This window comes from Microtus oregoni, unplaced genomic scaffold, assembly GCF_018167655.1.
Source record: "Microtus oregoni isolate MIOR12 unplaced genomic scaffold, Mior012 000048F_ref0000485, whole genome shotgun sequence".
NCBI lineage: Eukaryota > Metazoa > Chordata > Mammalia > Rodentia > Cricetidae > Microtus > Microtus oregoni.
Genome location: NW_024543222.1, coordinates 9,886,582 through 9,903,530, shown reverse-complemented (window position 1 = coordinate 9,903,530; position 16,949 = coordinate 9,886,582). Strand labels below are relative to the sequence as shown.

The 16,949-nt window shown below is 40.5% G+C and overlaps 1 protein-coding gene across 1 annotated transcript in view; it reads right to left on the bottom strand.

Annotated features, from left to right (window-relative positions):
- Nucleotides 1-3,784: 3,784 nt before the first annotated feature.
- Nucleotides 3,785-16,949, bottom strand: part of Abca6 (ATP binding cassette subfamily A member 6) — a 66,339-nt gene continuing 53,174 nt past the window's right edge. Inside the window, exons 31-39 of the mRNA XM_041635807.1 lie at nucleotides 14,712-14,803; nucleotides 14,142-14,317; nucleotides 12,073-12,148; nucleotides 11,892-11,986; nucleotides 10,199-10,318; nucleotides 9,879-10,019; nucleotides 8,702-8,781; nucleotides 6,542-6,597; nucleotides 3,785-6,418 (exon numbers count right to left, since the gene is read on the bottom strand). Of these exons, the coding sequence (XP_041491741.1) occupies nucleotides 6,317-6,418; nucleotides 6,542-6,597; nucleotides 8,702-8,781; nucleotides 9,879-10,019; nucleotides 10,199-10,318; nucleotides 11,892-11,986; nucleotides 12,073-12,148; nucleotides 14,142-14,317; nucleotides 14,712-14,803 (938 nt within the window). The 3' untranslated portion in view covers nucleotides 3,785-6,316. The remainder of the gene's footprint in view (nucleotides 6,419-6,541; nucleotides 6,598-8,701; nucleotides 8,782-9,878; nucleotides 10,020-10,198; nucleotides 10,319-11,891; nucleotides 11,987-12,072; nucleotides 12,149-14,141; nucleotides 14,318-14,711; nucleotides 14,804-16,949) is intronic.

Sequence of the window (16,949 nt, the reverse complement as noted above, 5' to 3'; positions counted from 1 at the left end):
ATGGTGCACAGACAAGCACATACAATTTAAAAACAATTTAAGAAATATCTTTGGTATTTAAGGAATAATATGGAAAAAACGGGAAAGACTCATCAAATGTTGCTCTTAAATTCTATTGTTGGGTTTTGGTTATAGTTAGTGTCTTCTCTACATTAAAAATAATGTGATTTTTCTTATTTCCTATAGTATTGATGATAAGAATGTCTGTATAAGTGCTGGAGAGATGACTCACAATTTAAGAATGCTTGCTGGTTTTGCAGAGGACGCGAGCTCAGTTCCCTGTCCTCTTGCAGGGTATTTTGTTTTTCTTACTTGGAAATTATATATATATATATATATATATATATATATATATATATATATCTTTATATATATATATATCTTTCACCACAATCATATGGAATATCACAACAAGTTCAGATGTAGATTTTGTTTTGTCTTGTATGGAACTTGGTAGTCATTTATAAAGATCTTGTGGTTTTGAAGTGCTGGGAAATTTTCAAATAAGTCCTTTTGTCAAATATTGCTTCACTTCTAATCTTTTCCTGGAAATTTATTAGGTAATGGAGACACATTACACGCCTCTATCTTTTGCCTGTTTGCCCCTTAGAAATCAGAATACAGCCCTCTTCCACACCAAATAAACAATCTTGAGACATGCTTTTTGTTGTGTTCCACTCAGGAATGCCTTGATGACGGCCTGCCTGCTGTCTGGTGCTGACTCATCTACAACTCCAGCTCAGTGGGCTGTGACTGTACCAATTCTATTTATTTACTTCTTGTCTTTAGTAGACTTCACTCCTACTCTCCACAGGCTCTCTCCTAGTGACAAAGAATGAGACCTTTGGAGGCCAGCGTTGATCGTTTCTCGACTCTACAATACCTCTTTACGAATCCTCTGAGGGTTGGATACCATGGCCAAGTACTCTTATCATCTACAATGGATACTGCGTACAACTCATTTCCTTATAGACTGGGAACACTCATCTCTTCCCACAGAGTGTAAAAATCCAGATGATGTTAAAGAATCAATAAAGGGAGCTGAAGAGATAGATGGGTTAAGGGCACTGGCCACTCTTGCAGAGGACCTGGGTTCTGTTCCCAGAACATTCATGATTGTTTACAATGTCTTATCGTTTTTGTTTTTGTTTTTTTTTAGAGAGAGAGAGACAAGATCTCCTGAGAACTGGGAAAGTGGGGGTGGGGGAGAGAAGGAAACGTGGAAGGAGAGGAGGGGGGGAGAAAGGGAGGAGGAAGAACTAGAAGGAATGGGACGGATGAGATGGGGGAAGGAAAGAGACAGGGCACAAAGAAAGAGATATCTTGATTGAGGGAGCCATTGTGGGGCTAGCAAGAAACCTGGCACTAGAGAAATTCCCAGGAATCTACAAGAATGACCCCAGCTAAGATCCTAAGCAATAGAGGAAAGAGTACTCAAACTGACCTTGCCCTGTAGTCAGATTGATGAGTGCCTTAATTGTCACCATAGAACCCACTATCTAGCAACTGATGGAAGCAAATACAGAGATCCACAGTGGAGCACTGGGCTGAACTCCCAAAGTCCTGTCAGAGAGAGGGAATAGTAAGAATACAAGCAATGAGGTCAAAACCATGATGTGAATACCCACTGAAACAGTTTACCTGAGCTAATGGAAGCTCACCAACTCCAGCCTGACTGTGAGGGGACCAGCGTAGGACTAAATGAGGCCCTCTGATTGTGGGTGACAGTTGTATGACTGGGGCAGACTGTGGGGCCAAAGACAGTGAGACCAGGATTTATCCCTACTGCTTGTTCTGGCTTTTTGGAACCCATCCTCTCTGGAGGGATACCTTGCTCAGCCTAGATATAGGTGGGGAGGGCCTTGGTCCTGCCTCAAAGCAATGTGCTAGACTTTGTTGACTCCCTATGGGAAGCCTTGCCCTCTCTGAGAAGTGGGTGGTGGTGGGATGGGGGGATTGGAGGGGAGGAAGGTGGAGGGAGCAGGAGGAGGGGATGGAGTGGGAAATGGATTGGGCATGTAAAATGACAAAAGATGGGTTTTTTAAAATAAATTTAAAAAAATAAATAAGAGAATTTGTATTGTATTTACCACATAGCCTTCACATGAAAGTTGCTCATGATAAGTGATTTGAGTTTATGTGTATAGTGAAGAATATGAAATGGAGAAACAAAAGAAAAATATCTATTGGTTTTCTAGCAGTATGGCTTTGAAAGATTTGGATGGCACCTAAAAACAAGTAGTTTTGGGTCAAGAGGTTCTTTGTGTATTTTCTGCTGCTGTTAAGTGTAGGATCTTCCTAACTAACCCAGCCTTAAACGCACACTGATCTTCTTGTCTCCCCCTCCCCAGTGCTGCACTAGGTGAGAGGACCAGGCCTAGCTTGGTTTTACCTTTGTTAAGGATGAAACTTAAAGGGACAGTGAAGAGGGAGATGCAAAATACGGGAGAAATCAAGTAATAAACAAAGGGCTGTTTCTGATTTTGTTTTAATGTGGTCCAGAGAAGGGTTGCAGAAGAAATACGATAATAGTTCTACCTTGAAGAAGGCACATATGCAGAGCTGGTGAAAGCTGAAGGGATTCTCGCTAGTAGGGACAAAGCTTCTAGCTGAGCACCAGCTTGCTTCCGCCATGCTTGATGCTATAACTATGTGGTCTCTTCAGCAAAGGGGTCTTCCCATCACGTTGTGGAAGGTAACCCATAGTACTGGTAGTAGTCAATAATGTGATCGTTGAGGGGGCATCTATAGGACCTCTTTGGCCAATAGTTCAAAACGATGTAACCCATTCCTGGTTCTAGAGATTTTATTTGATAGCTTATGATGTCTAGTTGGGCATTGTCTCACCCATTATGTGGTAACTCCATTTAAGTTCCATTTGTATGAGTTTATATTTTAGGAAAGCATCGAATGGAAGGGTCTAGACGTGGTCAAGAGTAGAAAAGCCATCAATATCACACTCGGCTAAAACCCTGTGTGTTACAAGAACATCCTGCTTTCAAGCTGTCATGACCTAGTAATAGTGGCACAAATGATATGGGAACAATCAACCACTTTTTAAAACTGGATTTAAGGGCTGCTCCATGAGATGAAACTCATCTTAATGAGGCCAAGAGCCTTAGGCTAGATGAGTCTGCTAAACAACCATAGCAATAAAATGACTCCTTTTAGGGCCCTGTGGGAACTCGTGGATCTCCCTAGGAAAGGGAAATAAAAGAGATCTCATGAACAACCCCCTGTGTCTTAGGGATTTGAGTTTTTTTTAAAGAGAAATAATATGAAATTGTATGAGTAAATGATATTTGATGAGTTATAGGGGAAGAAAAGAATATGAACAAATACATTATATGATAATTTTTATAAAAATAATAAAACTGAAATGATGCTTAAATATGAAGCAAAATTTCACTTGAGAGAATTCTGTGTGTGAAACAGAACATTTTAAGACTGGCAATATATGTGGTAAGCAACTGATTAAAATGTTAATTCTAGAAATACGCATTAAAGAGATCCGAAAATTATTTACTTGTGATAATAGCTCTCAGGTTTTGTTAAAAAAAAAATGTCCTGCTGATGTAGGTGGTTCTACTTAGCATAAAAGTGCAATTTGTTTCTGAGTTGATACTTCAATATATATTTACGAATCTGAATGCGGATGGGCTTTCGAAGGTCTTTTCCTCTCCCTGGGGAGCTACTGACAGCTACAGTTGCAGAAGAAGGGTGTTTTACTTTGGATTTCTATTGCTAAGATAAAACGTCATGACCAAATCGACTTGGAAGGAAAGGTTTTATTTCATCTTACGATTCTCAAGTCCCATTCCATCACTGACAGAAGTCAGGGCAGGAACTCAAGGCAGGATCCTAGATACAAGAACTGTAGCAGAGACCATGGAAGAATGCTTACCAGCTGCACTGTGGTTTACACAGCCTGTTTTCTTCTACCATCCAGAAACACATTCTGAGGCAATACCTTCCCCAGTGGGTTGAGCCCTCCTGTATTAATCATTAAGGAAGGAAATGCCCTCATATAATAGCATACAGGCCAATCTTGTGTATGTTCCCTCTTCCCTAATGACAAGTGTCAAATCGACAAACAAACAAAAAACAAAGCAAAACAAAACAACAACAACAAAACCAATCAGGACAGAGGGCAAGATGTTTTTTCAGTGTAGCAACTGACTGATAAATTGCCAATGCTATGATAAATAACCCCATCTTTGCTCATTTATCTAGCCCTAGTTCAACTCAGTAGTGTGTGCATGCAAGCGTGAACACATGCATGCACACACATAGTACAGGAATTAGGTGGGAAGCAGAAAGAGTCCAGTGGGATGGGAGGGAGACAAGAGAAGGTAATGAGAGGAAAAGGGATCAAAGTACAATATACACAGGGAATGGAATCATTAAAAGTTAATCAATAACCTGATAAACAATCAAAGACAAGTACAAATTTGATAACCCAGCTAAAATATGATTCATTGTAGAAGAGTTGAGTGAGCCAATCTTCACACACGAAATAAAAAAAAAAACACCTGAGATTTTTGTCTCTGAAGGGGCTACTAACAATTTTACTCAGAAGAAAGTAGCTTCATACTCAAAATTTACAAATCTATTTGTAAGTGAAATAAATATTGATGCAAAGAGTCATGAGTAAACATAACGGTGAGCTAAAAATCTAAAAAATGTTATTCGGAGGAGAGAAGCATGGTCACAGCTAAGCTTCCTATAAACCTCACAGTTGAAGATGAGGCCAAAATACTGATTTACTTTGGAATTGCACTATCCAATATGTTAGATATCAGTCCCAGGTAGGAATTTAAACATAAGTTTTTTTATTAATTTAAAATCCATAATACTTAAAATACAATTCCTTCACCTCTGACAAGTAAGCACTTAAGATGTTTGGCTCTTTAACAGAGCAGTCTTCCAAGACAGTGGTATCCAACTGCCAAACACGCACCTAACCTGGTCCATTACATAGGAATCCTGTAAATGGGTAATGAGTAAGGCAAAAACCAATGAGCAAAGCTTATCCTTAACACAAACCTAAATGCAAACATATAATGCTTCAACAGCATCCTAAATTTGAAAGCAGGTAAATATGTCACTGTGGCATCAGTAAATACAAGTCAGCGTGTAGTTAGGAAATGTGTGTGCCAAACACAGTAACCACTCTATAGACATAGCTCAAAGAATGTAAACAAATGACGTATATGAAGGAACTATAGGGGCTCTTTTATTGAATTTAATCTAATTTCTAATTTCTGTATTTTCTCCATTATACAAATACTCTTTTATAAAAAACTGTTTTCTGTATACGTGGTACCTGAGTGTATGTCTATGCACCACATGTGTTCAGGAGCCCATGTGTGAATAGAAGAGGCATCAGATCCTCTGAACTGAAGTTACAGACAGTGGTGAGCTACCATGTGTGTGCTGGGAACTGAACCCAGGTTCTTCGCAAGAGCATACGCACTCAACCACTGAGCAATCTCTCCAGCACCTATAAAAATTTAGTGAACAGAAAAATGTTATATGTAAGCTATATAAAATTAGAGTAGGAATACTGTCTAACATTTGAAATATTTTTTCTGGTGTTGGTGTTACATAGATATATCAGGGCAAATTAAAATAACACGCAAATTTGACATATGAGAGACATCCACATAGTGTACACATATGTACATATACTAATATAAGTAGAAAATAGACTGAAATTAATATCAAATATACAGAACACTATTTGTGAAGAGATGAAGGAAATCCCGAGAACATGCTATTAGTATTTAAAACATTCTTAAATGAACAATTATTACTGTGAATCCCTTTGTTTTCAAAGGTTGTATTTGAGCTGTGTTCAAGATATGTCCCTATTTGTGGGTCCAGGGCCTTATCATTTCTACTGCTGTTGAAATAATCCCTGGAAAGGTTTGAGGAAAAATAATATCTCATACTTTATGAAAAAGAAGAGTCATAAATTTTATATTTGTCCACCACCATGAAGTCCCCATGCAGCTAAGGGCACTGAGCATGCTCCTCACCTCCCTCATCAAGTGAATGTTCCAATCATTGTTACGAATAAATATTTTTTCAAAATTGAGTTTATAGTTTTGTTTCTATAGTCCTTTACTACTATTTTGTATTTCCTTATAGCCTCTAAGTTTTAGGGCATGGATTATTATAAATTTTACTTTGTGGTTCACTAAGCAGATGGAATGTGTATAGCACTGATATGAAAACATCTTTGAAATGATTAACCCTACTAGTTACTGCAGAAAACATTAGTTTTCGGTTGGCAGAGCCTAGGTCTGAGACGTCACGGTTCATCCAAGGGAGGGAGCAGTTTCCATCTCACAGCTGTATCAATTTCTTCGTGAACATTTTCCAGCTCCTGTTCCTTCGAAAGTTCTAAAAACACCTACACAGGAGACAAAGCAGGAGCATGGTTACTGAGCTGTTGGCTGTCCTGCAGCCAACAGGGAAAAGCCATGTCCTCTCATGAATGTATAGTCACGACACGAAGCCAAACGAGTTGACTCACTTTGTCCAGCGTGCACTGAGAGAGGCTGTATTCTTCCAGATTAAAGCTGCATTTCACTGAAAAACAGATAAATCGATAAAAGACAACGAGCATAGACTCACAGTTTATTGTCAAGAAAAGTCTCAAAGTTGTATACACCAAAATAAAATTATTAAAATGAGCAAAAGATAAATTGAATAAATAAATACAGGGCAGAAAAATGTCATGAATATATATATATATATATATATATATGGAGTTCACACAAGAGGAATCATGGGGTTTCTACAGGTAAGTGATGGATTTCAAGGATTTTAGTAAATTTTCTCAAATAAAGGTTGAAATAAAAATAAATATCAATAATATGAATGCATACCAAATTCACCTAGTATTGGGTTTTTCTTATGTTATATTTTGTTAATCTCTGCTATTTAGCATATATGTCTTTGGAAGATATGCATTTTCCTTAAGGAATGACACCAATGATCAAAATATTCTTACATGTGAGGAAATTTTCACTTCATAGTCTTTGAGAGGATCCCATCTATAGTCCCTTCAGTGGTAATACCTTATCAGGTCTCCATTGGGGACACCAGGAGATCTACATGACAGTTGTCACTAGATTTAGATGCTTACTTGTTTGAAGTTTATCACTTAGACAGTGGGAATCCCCTGTGTGAGAGGCACTTTTAAATGCCAGTGACAGATCAGTAAGGGGAAGAAACAAAACCCTTGGCCTCTGTCTGTGCATTTTAGCAGGAGAAACATGGACATTATATTCATATGCATTTAAATATATAATAAAATATATTATATTTTTATAATACAAGATAAAACAAGAAATTATTGCATACTCTTTTTACATAGGGCCACTGAGGAAGTTATAGTAATAATTTGATAATTGAGCAGAAACCTAAAAATGTGAAGGAGCAACAACCTAAATATTTAGAAAACATAATTTCAAAAAGAAGGAAGAGCAAGTGCAGAGTCCCAAGGCAAGAATGTGTTTGACTAGCAACAATTAGGAAGAGCCAGGTAGTCCACTATCAAGAGTGAACAACAACAGAGATTCATATTATCTCTAGCACAATGTGGCAGGCACTGTTCTGGGCACTTAGTAAATTAACTCCTTTATTCCTAATGCCCTTGTAGAGACACTGATTCTCTCTGTCACTGTAGAGATAAGCTATATAAAAAACTCGGGGATTGGGTACATTTTATCCACTATCTCCCTGCTAGTGAGCAGCAGCACTATGATGGGAAGCCAGCAAAACTAGCTTAAGGGTTAGAGCTCTTCAGAAAATTACACAATGATGATCTGCTGCTAGGAATTATCTAGGTAGTTGAGAGTAAGACAGACAGACAGACAGACAGACAGATAGAGTTAGTAGCAAGAATAGTTCTGGGCAACCAAAGAAGGACCTTAGCTATCGTTCAGTAACAGAATGTTGTTGGAGGTCCTTCTGTCTATGTGTTGCTTTTACTGGTTAATGAATAAAGAAACTGCTTTGAGCCCATGGCAGGGAAGAACAGAACTAGGTGGAGAAAGCTAGGCTGTAGGCTGGGAGAAAGTAGGGCAGAGTCAGAGAGAAGCCATGGAGCTGCAGGAGACAGATGCTGGGAACTTTAGTCAGTAAGCCACTGTCACATGGTGGCAATACACAGATTAATAGAAATGGGTTAAATTAATATAAGAACCAAAAGAAGCTAGGCCAATGGGCCAAGCAGTGATTTAATTAATACAGTTTCTGTGTGATTATTTCGGGTCTAAGCTAGCCAGGTGGCTGGAAACCAACAAGTGGTGCCCTCTGCCAACAAAAGAAGGTTAAATCCATCAGCACAGATAAAAGGATGATGGTGGGTGAGGGTCCTACTGCTTTCACCTCATCAGTGTAATCTGAGCACATCAATGATGTGAATGGAATATGAACACACAGACAAGCAGGGCATGGTCATGGTTTCTCTTACGTTAATGCCGTCGTGATTCGAGAACAGCTAAGCTGCACTGTGTGTCCTCTGCAGCTTCAGTCCCCTGCTGCCGATCAACCTCTTTCCAGAGGGCTGAGTTTATTGCTATTAGAATTCTCAAAATCAACACCCTGCAGGGTCCGTTTTGAAAATGTATTGCACGCCCACCCTTCATTATATTACTCTCCAAGTCCTCTAGAAGTTTGCTCTTACCTGTTTCTAATTTGTGAAAGGCCTGAGACAGAGGATAAACATCTGTTCTGGGTAGCTTGTAGGTCAGCAAGGAGAGATAGCTGGGAATAGGAACACAGCAGGATAAATCCTTGTATCATCAACCATTTCTTTTCAAAAATAAAGTTGGTACAAGGTAATATATGTATTAAATGTGAAAACAAATTATCTAACAATAAAGTATTTTGGAATTATTGAAGAGAACTGGCTGTTGTAGATATCTGTAGTAATGGCAGAGTATTTTATATTATTCCTTATATCCAGTTAACTCAAACAGTTTTCTTGTTAAAATCAGAAATGCTAAACTACATCCATCCTTAGACAAGTCCAAATCAGGCTGGAAAATAATTCAAATGAGTTCAGTATTATAACCATAAAGCCAACTCATAATCAGAGCTCTAAGGCTGGGGAGAAGCACAGGACAGTTATGGAAAGATTTAAAAACCCTGGAGCCTCTAAGGGACAGACTGATCTGGGGAACATTCCTTCTGGTACTGCTTCTGACAGCATCCTTTGCTGTTTCTCAGTTCACTCCCAGAGTAACAGTGCAGAGTTCCTAAGTGGCAGTAAGACTGACCAGACCTCCAGGGCTGGATGTCTTCAAACCGGACCACCCTCTTAATTTCTTATTCATTATATTCCCATGTTTGTTAAAAAAATATGTATTTCTTTGACTAGTGATGCTGAAAGTTTAGGAGTAAGAGCAGGTTTTGAGATATACCTTAGGTGACCTCTACACTCACACTCTATGAAGATGAGAATGACAGTTTTGTGCATTGTTTCTCTGAAATGCTTATTCCTATAATTTTAAATCCAGTTTCTGCTTTATCTTTTTTGTCCTGTTCCTAATAACATACAGACACACACACGGCAAGTGTACATGTGCATGAACACACAAAAACACTCATTATAGTCTCCATTTTGAAACAAGAACTATCTATTAAAGAAAGACCCTTCACCTTTGCTGCTAATTCCTGGAGGAAGAGACCCACGGTCCTGTATAGTTTGTAAACCTCTTGTAACCTGGAAGACTCAACATATCTTCTTTGAGGTCCCTAACTATCACTGTGAAGCTCAATCACTCGTGTAGGCACAGAGCTAACAGAAACCAGTGTCTGTAAAGCATACATAGATCTCCACCATAAACAGCTCTCTTCACCTTTCCTGACGTGCGGCCTGTGGGAACAGCTCCAGCATCTCCCTGTGCACCGATGCCACTTGAGAAGTTTCATGCACTTTTAGTTCTAGAATGTAATCCTTGCCAAACTTCCTTTTCAGGTGTTGGATTGAACCAATGCATCTGTGAGTAGGAAGAACACGATGGGGAAGAAAAAACTGTCGTTTAATTTCTGTTATTCTTAAATGTCAGAGAGAGGAGAAAGGGTATCAGCGAGGAAGGCAAAGGAATGGAACTAGCTGCTAACAGTGACTTGCTCTTTCTACAGGCAATCCCGAATCGGGCTCTGGAGAGATACCCACCTCAGTCTTCCGGACATCATGATGGCCACTCGGTCACACAGAGCTTCAGCCTCAGCCAGGTCATGGGTAGTCATGAGGACGCCCACCTCGTTGTCTTTAGCAGCTGCCTTGACTGCCTGCCTGAAGTGCATAAAGATTAATAGAATTTAAAACCAAAAGTAAAGAACAATAGGAAAGATAAAGAATGAGGGAAAATGTATAGATAGAATACAGTTTACAAATCATATTCATGTATTCAAAAATACCAGAGAAATGAATGCTGACTAGTTTTTTAAAAAAAAATAAAGAGAATTTTAAAAAATATTTTGGTATGTTCATGGCATCACAGTTAAACTTTAAAAGGAAGTTTCCTTGTATTTTGGAGATATTAACTGAAATAATGATGAATACAAAGACATGCTGCTTCATATTTCCTTTAAGATAATAGAAGCTGCAAGAGGAAATGTATTGAGAATTAGATGAAATGAAGTTGACCTTCTAGTGACAATGATTGGAACTGAGTGACAGGTATAACAGATTCATAAATAATTCTTTCAATGTTTGCATTAAATAGTGATAACAGAGGTTTATTTAAAATGGGAGAGAATACTGGACAATTACAAATATGAAAGTAAATCAGGGGTTTTATTAGTCAAAAGGGTGATTCACAGGTAAGAAATAGGGAAAAACTAAAATGATATGTTAGATATGTAAATTTGACAGATGTGGAAATAAGGAAATTATGTCACTAAGCAGTGACATAATTTGAAAACAGTCTAAGCACCAAAATAAATTGTTATAAAATTCTTAATAATTAAAATACAAAAATAAAATTATTTATTATTAAGCCCCAAACTAAAGGATATGGAGCATTTTGGATCATCCACTTGTTAAATATTTGCTGCCCCAATAACATGAACTATCTCTGTAGCTGGATTTCTGCCTTGAATGTCTCATAAAGTTCCATGTGCTAAAGGTTTGATCCCAGATGGTGTCATTAGGAGGTGATGAAATCTTTAAGAGGTGAGGTCTAAGTGGATATGTTTAGGTCATCAGTGCCTCTATAGGGGATCGTGGCACCTCAGTGCCTTCCTCATTCTCTGAGCTCCTTGACTTATAAAGTGACCATAGCTATCATGTGTTCCTGCCATGGCGTGCGACCTTACCACAGCCCCAAAGCAGTGAAGCCAATCTCAGATGGACTTAAAACCACCAAAACTTCAAGCCCGAACAAATCTCCTCATTTTAAGTTGATCATCTGGAATATTTGCTATGATAGCTGCTGATACGATGCTATTACATACCAGATTTGTATCACTATGATAAAAATGCTTGGGATAATCAGCTTAAATGGAGAAGTTTATTTCGCATTAATATTTCAGAAATTCTAAGCCATGGATGAGTAGGCCCATTGCTTTGAGCCTATGGCAAGGTGGGACGCCATGGTGGTGAGTACTGTGGGAAAAATACAGAGGCTTTCTTCAGGACCGGAGGTCCAATGTCTTCTTCAAGGTCATCTTAGCTTCCCTACAACAGGTTCCTAAAGGTGCTAGCTAGCACCCCTCAGCGGTACTACTGGCTGGGGAGAAAACCTTAAACAGACAGGTGTTGAGAGATCCTTCAGCACCCAGGCTATAGCAGCTAACTAGTACTATTTCAACTGAATCAGGAACATGTTTATCACGGTGGGTCTGGGGCCTGTTAACATACTCACCATATTTGCTGTTTCCCTGGCACATCTAAGCCTGTAGACGGTTCATCCAGAATCAGGACAGATGAATTTCCCAGGATGCTCAGCACAAAGCACAGCTGCAACAAAGGGAAAGAAAAAAAAAGTCCCCTGTTTGCTTCCACCCCGCAGAAGCCCTCAGAAGAGCACCGGCTACCATACATACCTTTCTAGCGGCTCCCGCAGCTAGTTTCCGCACTAAAACATTCAGCTGGCCATGTAGGTTAAAGGCGTTCACTAATCTGATAGAAAATAAAATGGGAATATCACACCAAGAGAGAACTTGGGGAAGTGAAATCACCCATAAGTAAAAGAAGGTTGGAGGAAGTGCGGCAGTATTGTTCTCAAAATTTGAATCATGATGAAAAGGTATTTCACTTTTTGCCACATGAAATTTTTTTCTCCATTATAATTCGGAATGAGAACTGATGTTTATTCCATTCCCATCTTCTCATTAGAAACCTGAAAAGCGCAATAATTCACGAGTATAGACTCACTGGCTCTTTGTCAACTATTTGGTTCAATCATTTTTTAAGCTCCCACGTTGAGTTATGTGGGGAATCAGGTGTTGTCCCTCATTTCTGTTCTACCAGCAAACTCCAAAGAGTGAGAAATGCCTATCTGCTCCTGTTCCTCATTAGTAAGATCATTGTGAGTAGTGCCTACCCACCATTGGCATAAAGGGATGACACACCCCCCCTGCTATACACACTCCCTCTGCTATACACACCCGTATGCTATACACACTCCCTCTGCTATACACACTCCCTCTGCTATACACACTCCCCCTGCTATACACACCCCCTCTGCTATACACACCCCCTCTGCTATACACACTCCCTCTGCTATACACACCCCGTTTGCTATACACACCCCCTTCTGCTATACACAGCCCTCCCTCTGCTATACACACCCCCTCTGCTATACACACCCCTCTGCTATACACATCCCCTCTGCTATACACACCCCTATGCTATACACACCCCTATGCTATACACACCCCCTCTGCTATACACACCCCCTCTGCTATACACACCCCCTCTGCTATACACACCCCCTCTGCTATACACATCCCCTCTGCTATACACACCCCCTTCTGCTATACACAGCCCTCCCTCTGCTATACACACCCCCTCTGCTATACACACCCCCTCTGCTATACACAGCCCTCCCTCTGCTATACACACCCCCTTCTGCTATACACACCCCTCCCTCTGCTATACACACCCCCTCTGCTATACACACCCCTCCCTCTGCTATACACACCCCCTCTGCTATACACACCCCTCCCTCTGCTATACACACCCCCTCTGCTATACACACCCCTCCCTCTGCTATACACACCCCCTCTGCTATACACACCCCCTCTGCTATACACACCCCTCCCTCTGCTATACACACCCCTCCCTCTGCTATACACACCCCCTTCTGCTATACACACTCCCTCTGCTATACACACTCCCTCTGCTATACACACTCCCTCACCTATACACACCCCCTTCTGCTATCCACAGCCCTCCCTCTGCTATACACACTCCCTCTGCTATACAAACCCCCTCTGCTATACACACCCCCTTCTGCTATACACACCCCTCCCTCTGCTATACACACCCCCTCTGCTATACACACCCCCTTCTGCTATACACAGCCCTCCCTCTGCTATACACACCCCCTTCTGCTATACACACCCCTCCCTCTGCTATACACACCCCCTTCTGCTATACACACCCCCTCTGCTATACACACCCTGTCTGCTATACACACTCCCTCTGCTATACACACCCCCTCTGCTATACACACCCTGTCTGCTATACACACCCCCTCTGATATACACACCCCCTCTGCTGCACACACATACTCTGCTATACACACCCCTATGCTATACACACTCCCTCTGCTATGCATACACCCTCTGATATACACACCTTCTGCTGCACACACATACTCTGCTGTACACACCCCCTCTGCTATACACATCCTCTTTGGTGTACATACACACCTCTGCTATACACACCCGTCTTCTGTACACACCCCCGCTATATACACACTTTCTGCTGCACACACCCCCGCTATACACACACTTTCTGCTGCACACACATACTCTGCTATACACACCCCCTCTGCTGTACACCTCCCCCACTGTACACACCCCCTCTGCTGTACACACTCCCTCTCCTGTACACACCCCCTTTGCTGTCCACCCCCCCTACTGTACACACACCCCCTCTGCTGAACCTTGAAATGGCAATGGCAGCATCCTCCTTCCTCAGCCCTTTCACAGTAGCGTACACCTCCAGGTGCTCCTTCACTGTCAGGACGGGCCACAGCACGTTTTCCTGAGGACAGTATCCAAACTTGACTGTGCCATCACCCTGGTAACCCACAGGTGAACTAAATCCTTTCAGTTCCACCTACAAGAGTAAGCAGCTTTACTGACGGTATGTGAGGCTTTTCTCCACACAGTCTAAAAACTGCCATATAGCTGGAAAACACCCTAATGATTAAAACAAGAACACATCACAGAAACGGATCTATAGTTATCACAGTAAACAAGTAAATTTTCTAATACATGAGCATAATTTCATATGTGCGTGGGGTGGGAAAGAGGGACAAATTCAGGTATATAATAGGTACTTGGTTTCTGGTAACATTCCAATTCCTAGTATAAACTTTAAAATCATACAAAACAATAAAAGGAAAAGTACATATATCCAAAACACCAATAAAAGTCTTATAAATATATAACCTTTATTTATTATGATAATTTTTTTTGGGAAATGAAAACAATGTATTAATTTTTACTACCTCTCCAGCTGCTGGCTTTGTGATCCCAGCTATCATCCTAATAGAGGAACTTTTACCAGCACCATTGGGTCCTAACAATCCCAAGATCTCACCTGAAGGAAAGAATGAGATTATCAATTTTGGAAATGAGATGCAGATTTATAGTTTTCCAGTAAAATCTCGAAAGGTCTTTAGAGTCCTCAAATAGAGCAATTCTGACTGAAAATACACACAATCTATGTCGTAAAAACATATTATTTAATTCTCATTATTAATATTTTACCAAAAGCTTATTAATTTCACATTGATAATCACTTCCCTGTAGATGGAGATTTCTCATTTGTTATCCAGCTGCCCAGACCCAAAATAATCACACAGAAACTATTTTAATTACAATACTGTTTGATCAATACCTTAAGTGTATTTCTAGCTAGCACTTACATCTTAAATTAACCCATTTCTATTATTCTGTGGATGGCCACAAGGCTGTGGCTTACCAGGTAAAGTTCTGGTGTCTGTCTCCTTCAGCACCTAGATGACAGCTCTCCAACTCTGCCTACTCTCTCTATATATCTCTGTTTAGATTCCCTGCCACGGGCCCAAAGGAAGAACACATATTCACAACATACAGAGGGGAAACCCACATCACCCCCCCCCCAAATTTCCTACTTCAATTATTTTCCACAGTAGATTATCATACACTATGTAGAAGAGGGGGTGCATCTGTGTTTCCATGCAAATAATTTCTAAACCTCAAAAGACTGGAACACTATTCTTACACCAAAAATAAACCACATGTACCCAAACTACCATGATCTTTCATCTGAACTGACCTAAATCATCCTTTCTCAAATACATAAACAAATATCAGTATGTATTTTTCATTTTTAAGAAACAATCTTTTCTCATTTTACATACCAATCCAAGTTCCCTCTCTCAGCAGTATGTAATCTCTATAAAATGTGAACTCTCTGTGTCAGGAGCCAATTTCCTCCTAAAATCATTACAGGAACCATCACTCTGGGGAGTCTGCAGAGAATCCCACACCCTTAATTGTGTTAGGAATAGTTCTATTGACAGAGCCTACCCCACACCCAAATTGGCTGTTAATGAGAGCTATCTGTTAGCGGAACCCACCCCACATTCCAAACTATCTAGGGATCTAGGTGTGTCAACGCGCGACTTCTTGTCCTACAGTGACCTGACCACCGAAGACAACCTCCTGCCTACGTGACCAACTCGGACCATGTGACCAACGTGAACCACGTGGCAAGAGCCCAGGCCCCTGTGCCCACCCCCCAACTCTTTACCCTATAAAAGTTGTACCCCGTCTCTAATAAATGGAGGCTTTGACAAGAATTCTCACTTAGCCTCATTCCGCTTTCCTAGCCCATTATCTTCCAGGTAGTGCCTCTCCGTGACCCTGGAATAACTGACTGCCGGGTGGGTTACAACCCCTAGACTGAGTAGCCCACCCCAAAGGCAATCAACATCTCTGCTAAAAATCCTCTGATCGCATCCTACTAGCGTGGTGCAAACTGCACCATTCTTGCTAATTTAAAGAAGTGCACCTAGCCAAACCCTGCTTGACTTCATCCTTCCCACACAGAGATGCATTTGCTGGCCTCTTTGCTTTAAATTAATTCGGTCACTCTGTATATAAATCCTTACCATGGCTGTCCCCATCTTCTTGTCACAGAGATATTCACTTAAACGTCACTATTCAAGTAAAGCCTTTCCTTGTTCTAATAAAACACGGTTCCATGTCACTCACATTATTTCACAGGTTTCAAGGTTCTACATAGAGCTTATGTAACAATTGGTATTTTATTGATACGTTATTTTTATGGACTCCTTGGAATGCAAAATTCACAAGGGCAGGAAGTCTCCTGAATTCTCCCTAAAACAGTCCCTGACACCCTGAAATGCATATACACATTGAACAAATGAAGGAATGAAGGCTGCCTCTTGTATAGATGTTAATTCCTAAAAATACTGATTAATGACTTGGTGTGTGCAGACCTGTAACCCCATCTACCCAGAAGGCTGTGGTAGGAGGATCACAATAGCAAGACCTGACTGAACTACAGAGTCGGTTCAAAAAGCCATCCTTGGAAACTTAGTGCGACTGTGCTTCAGAGGAAAAGAGAAAGCTAGGAATGCTGCACATTGGTAGAATACCTGCCTAGCACACGTGAGGCTCTGGGTTCTATTCGCCGATACCACAAAAATTAACTCATTAAAACCCTTTAACCAGCA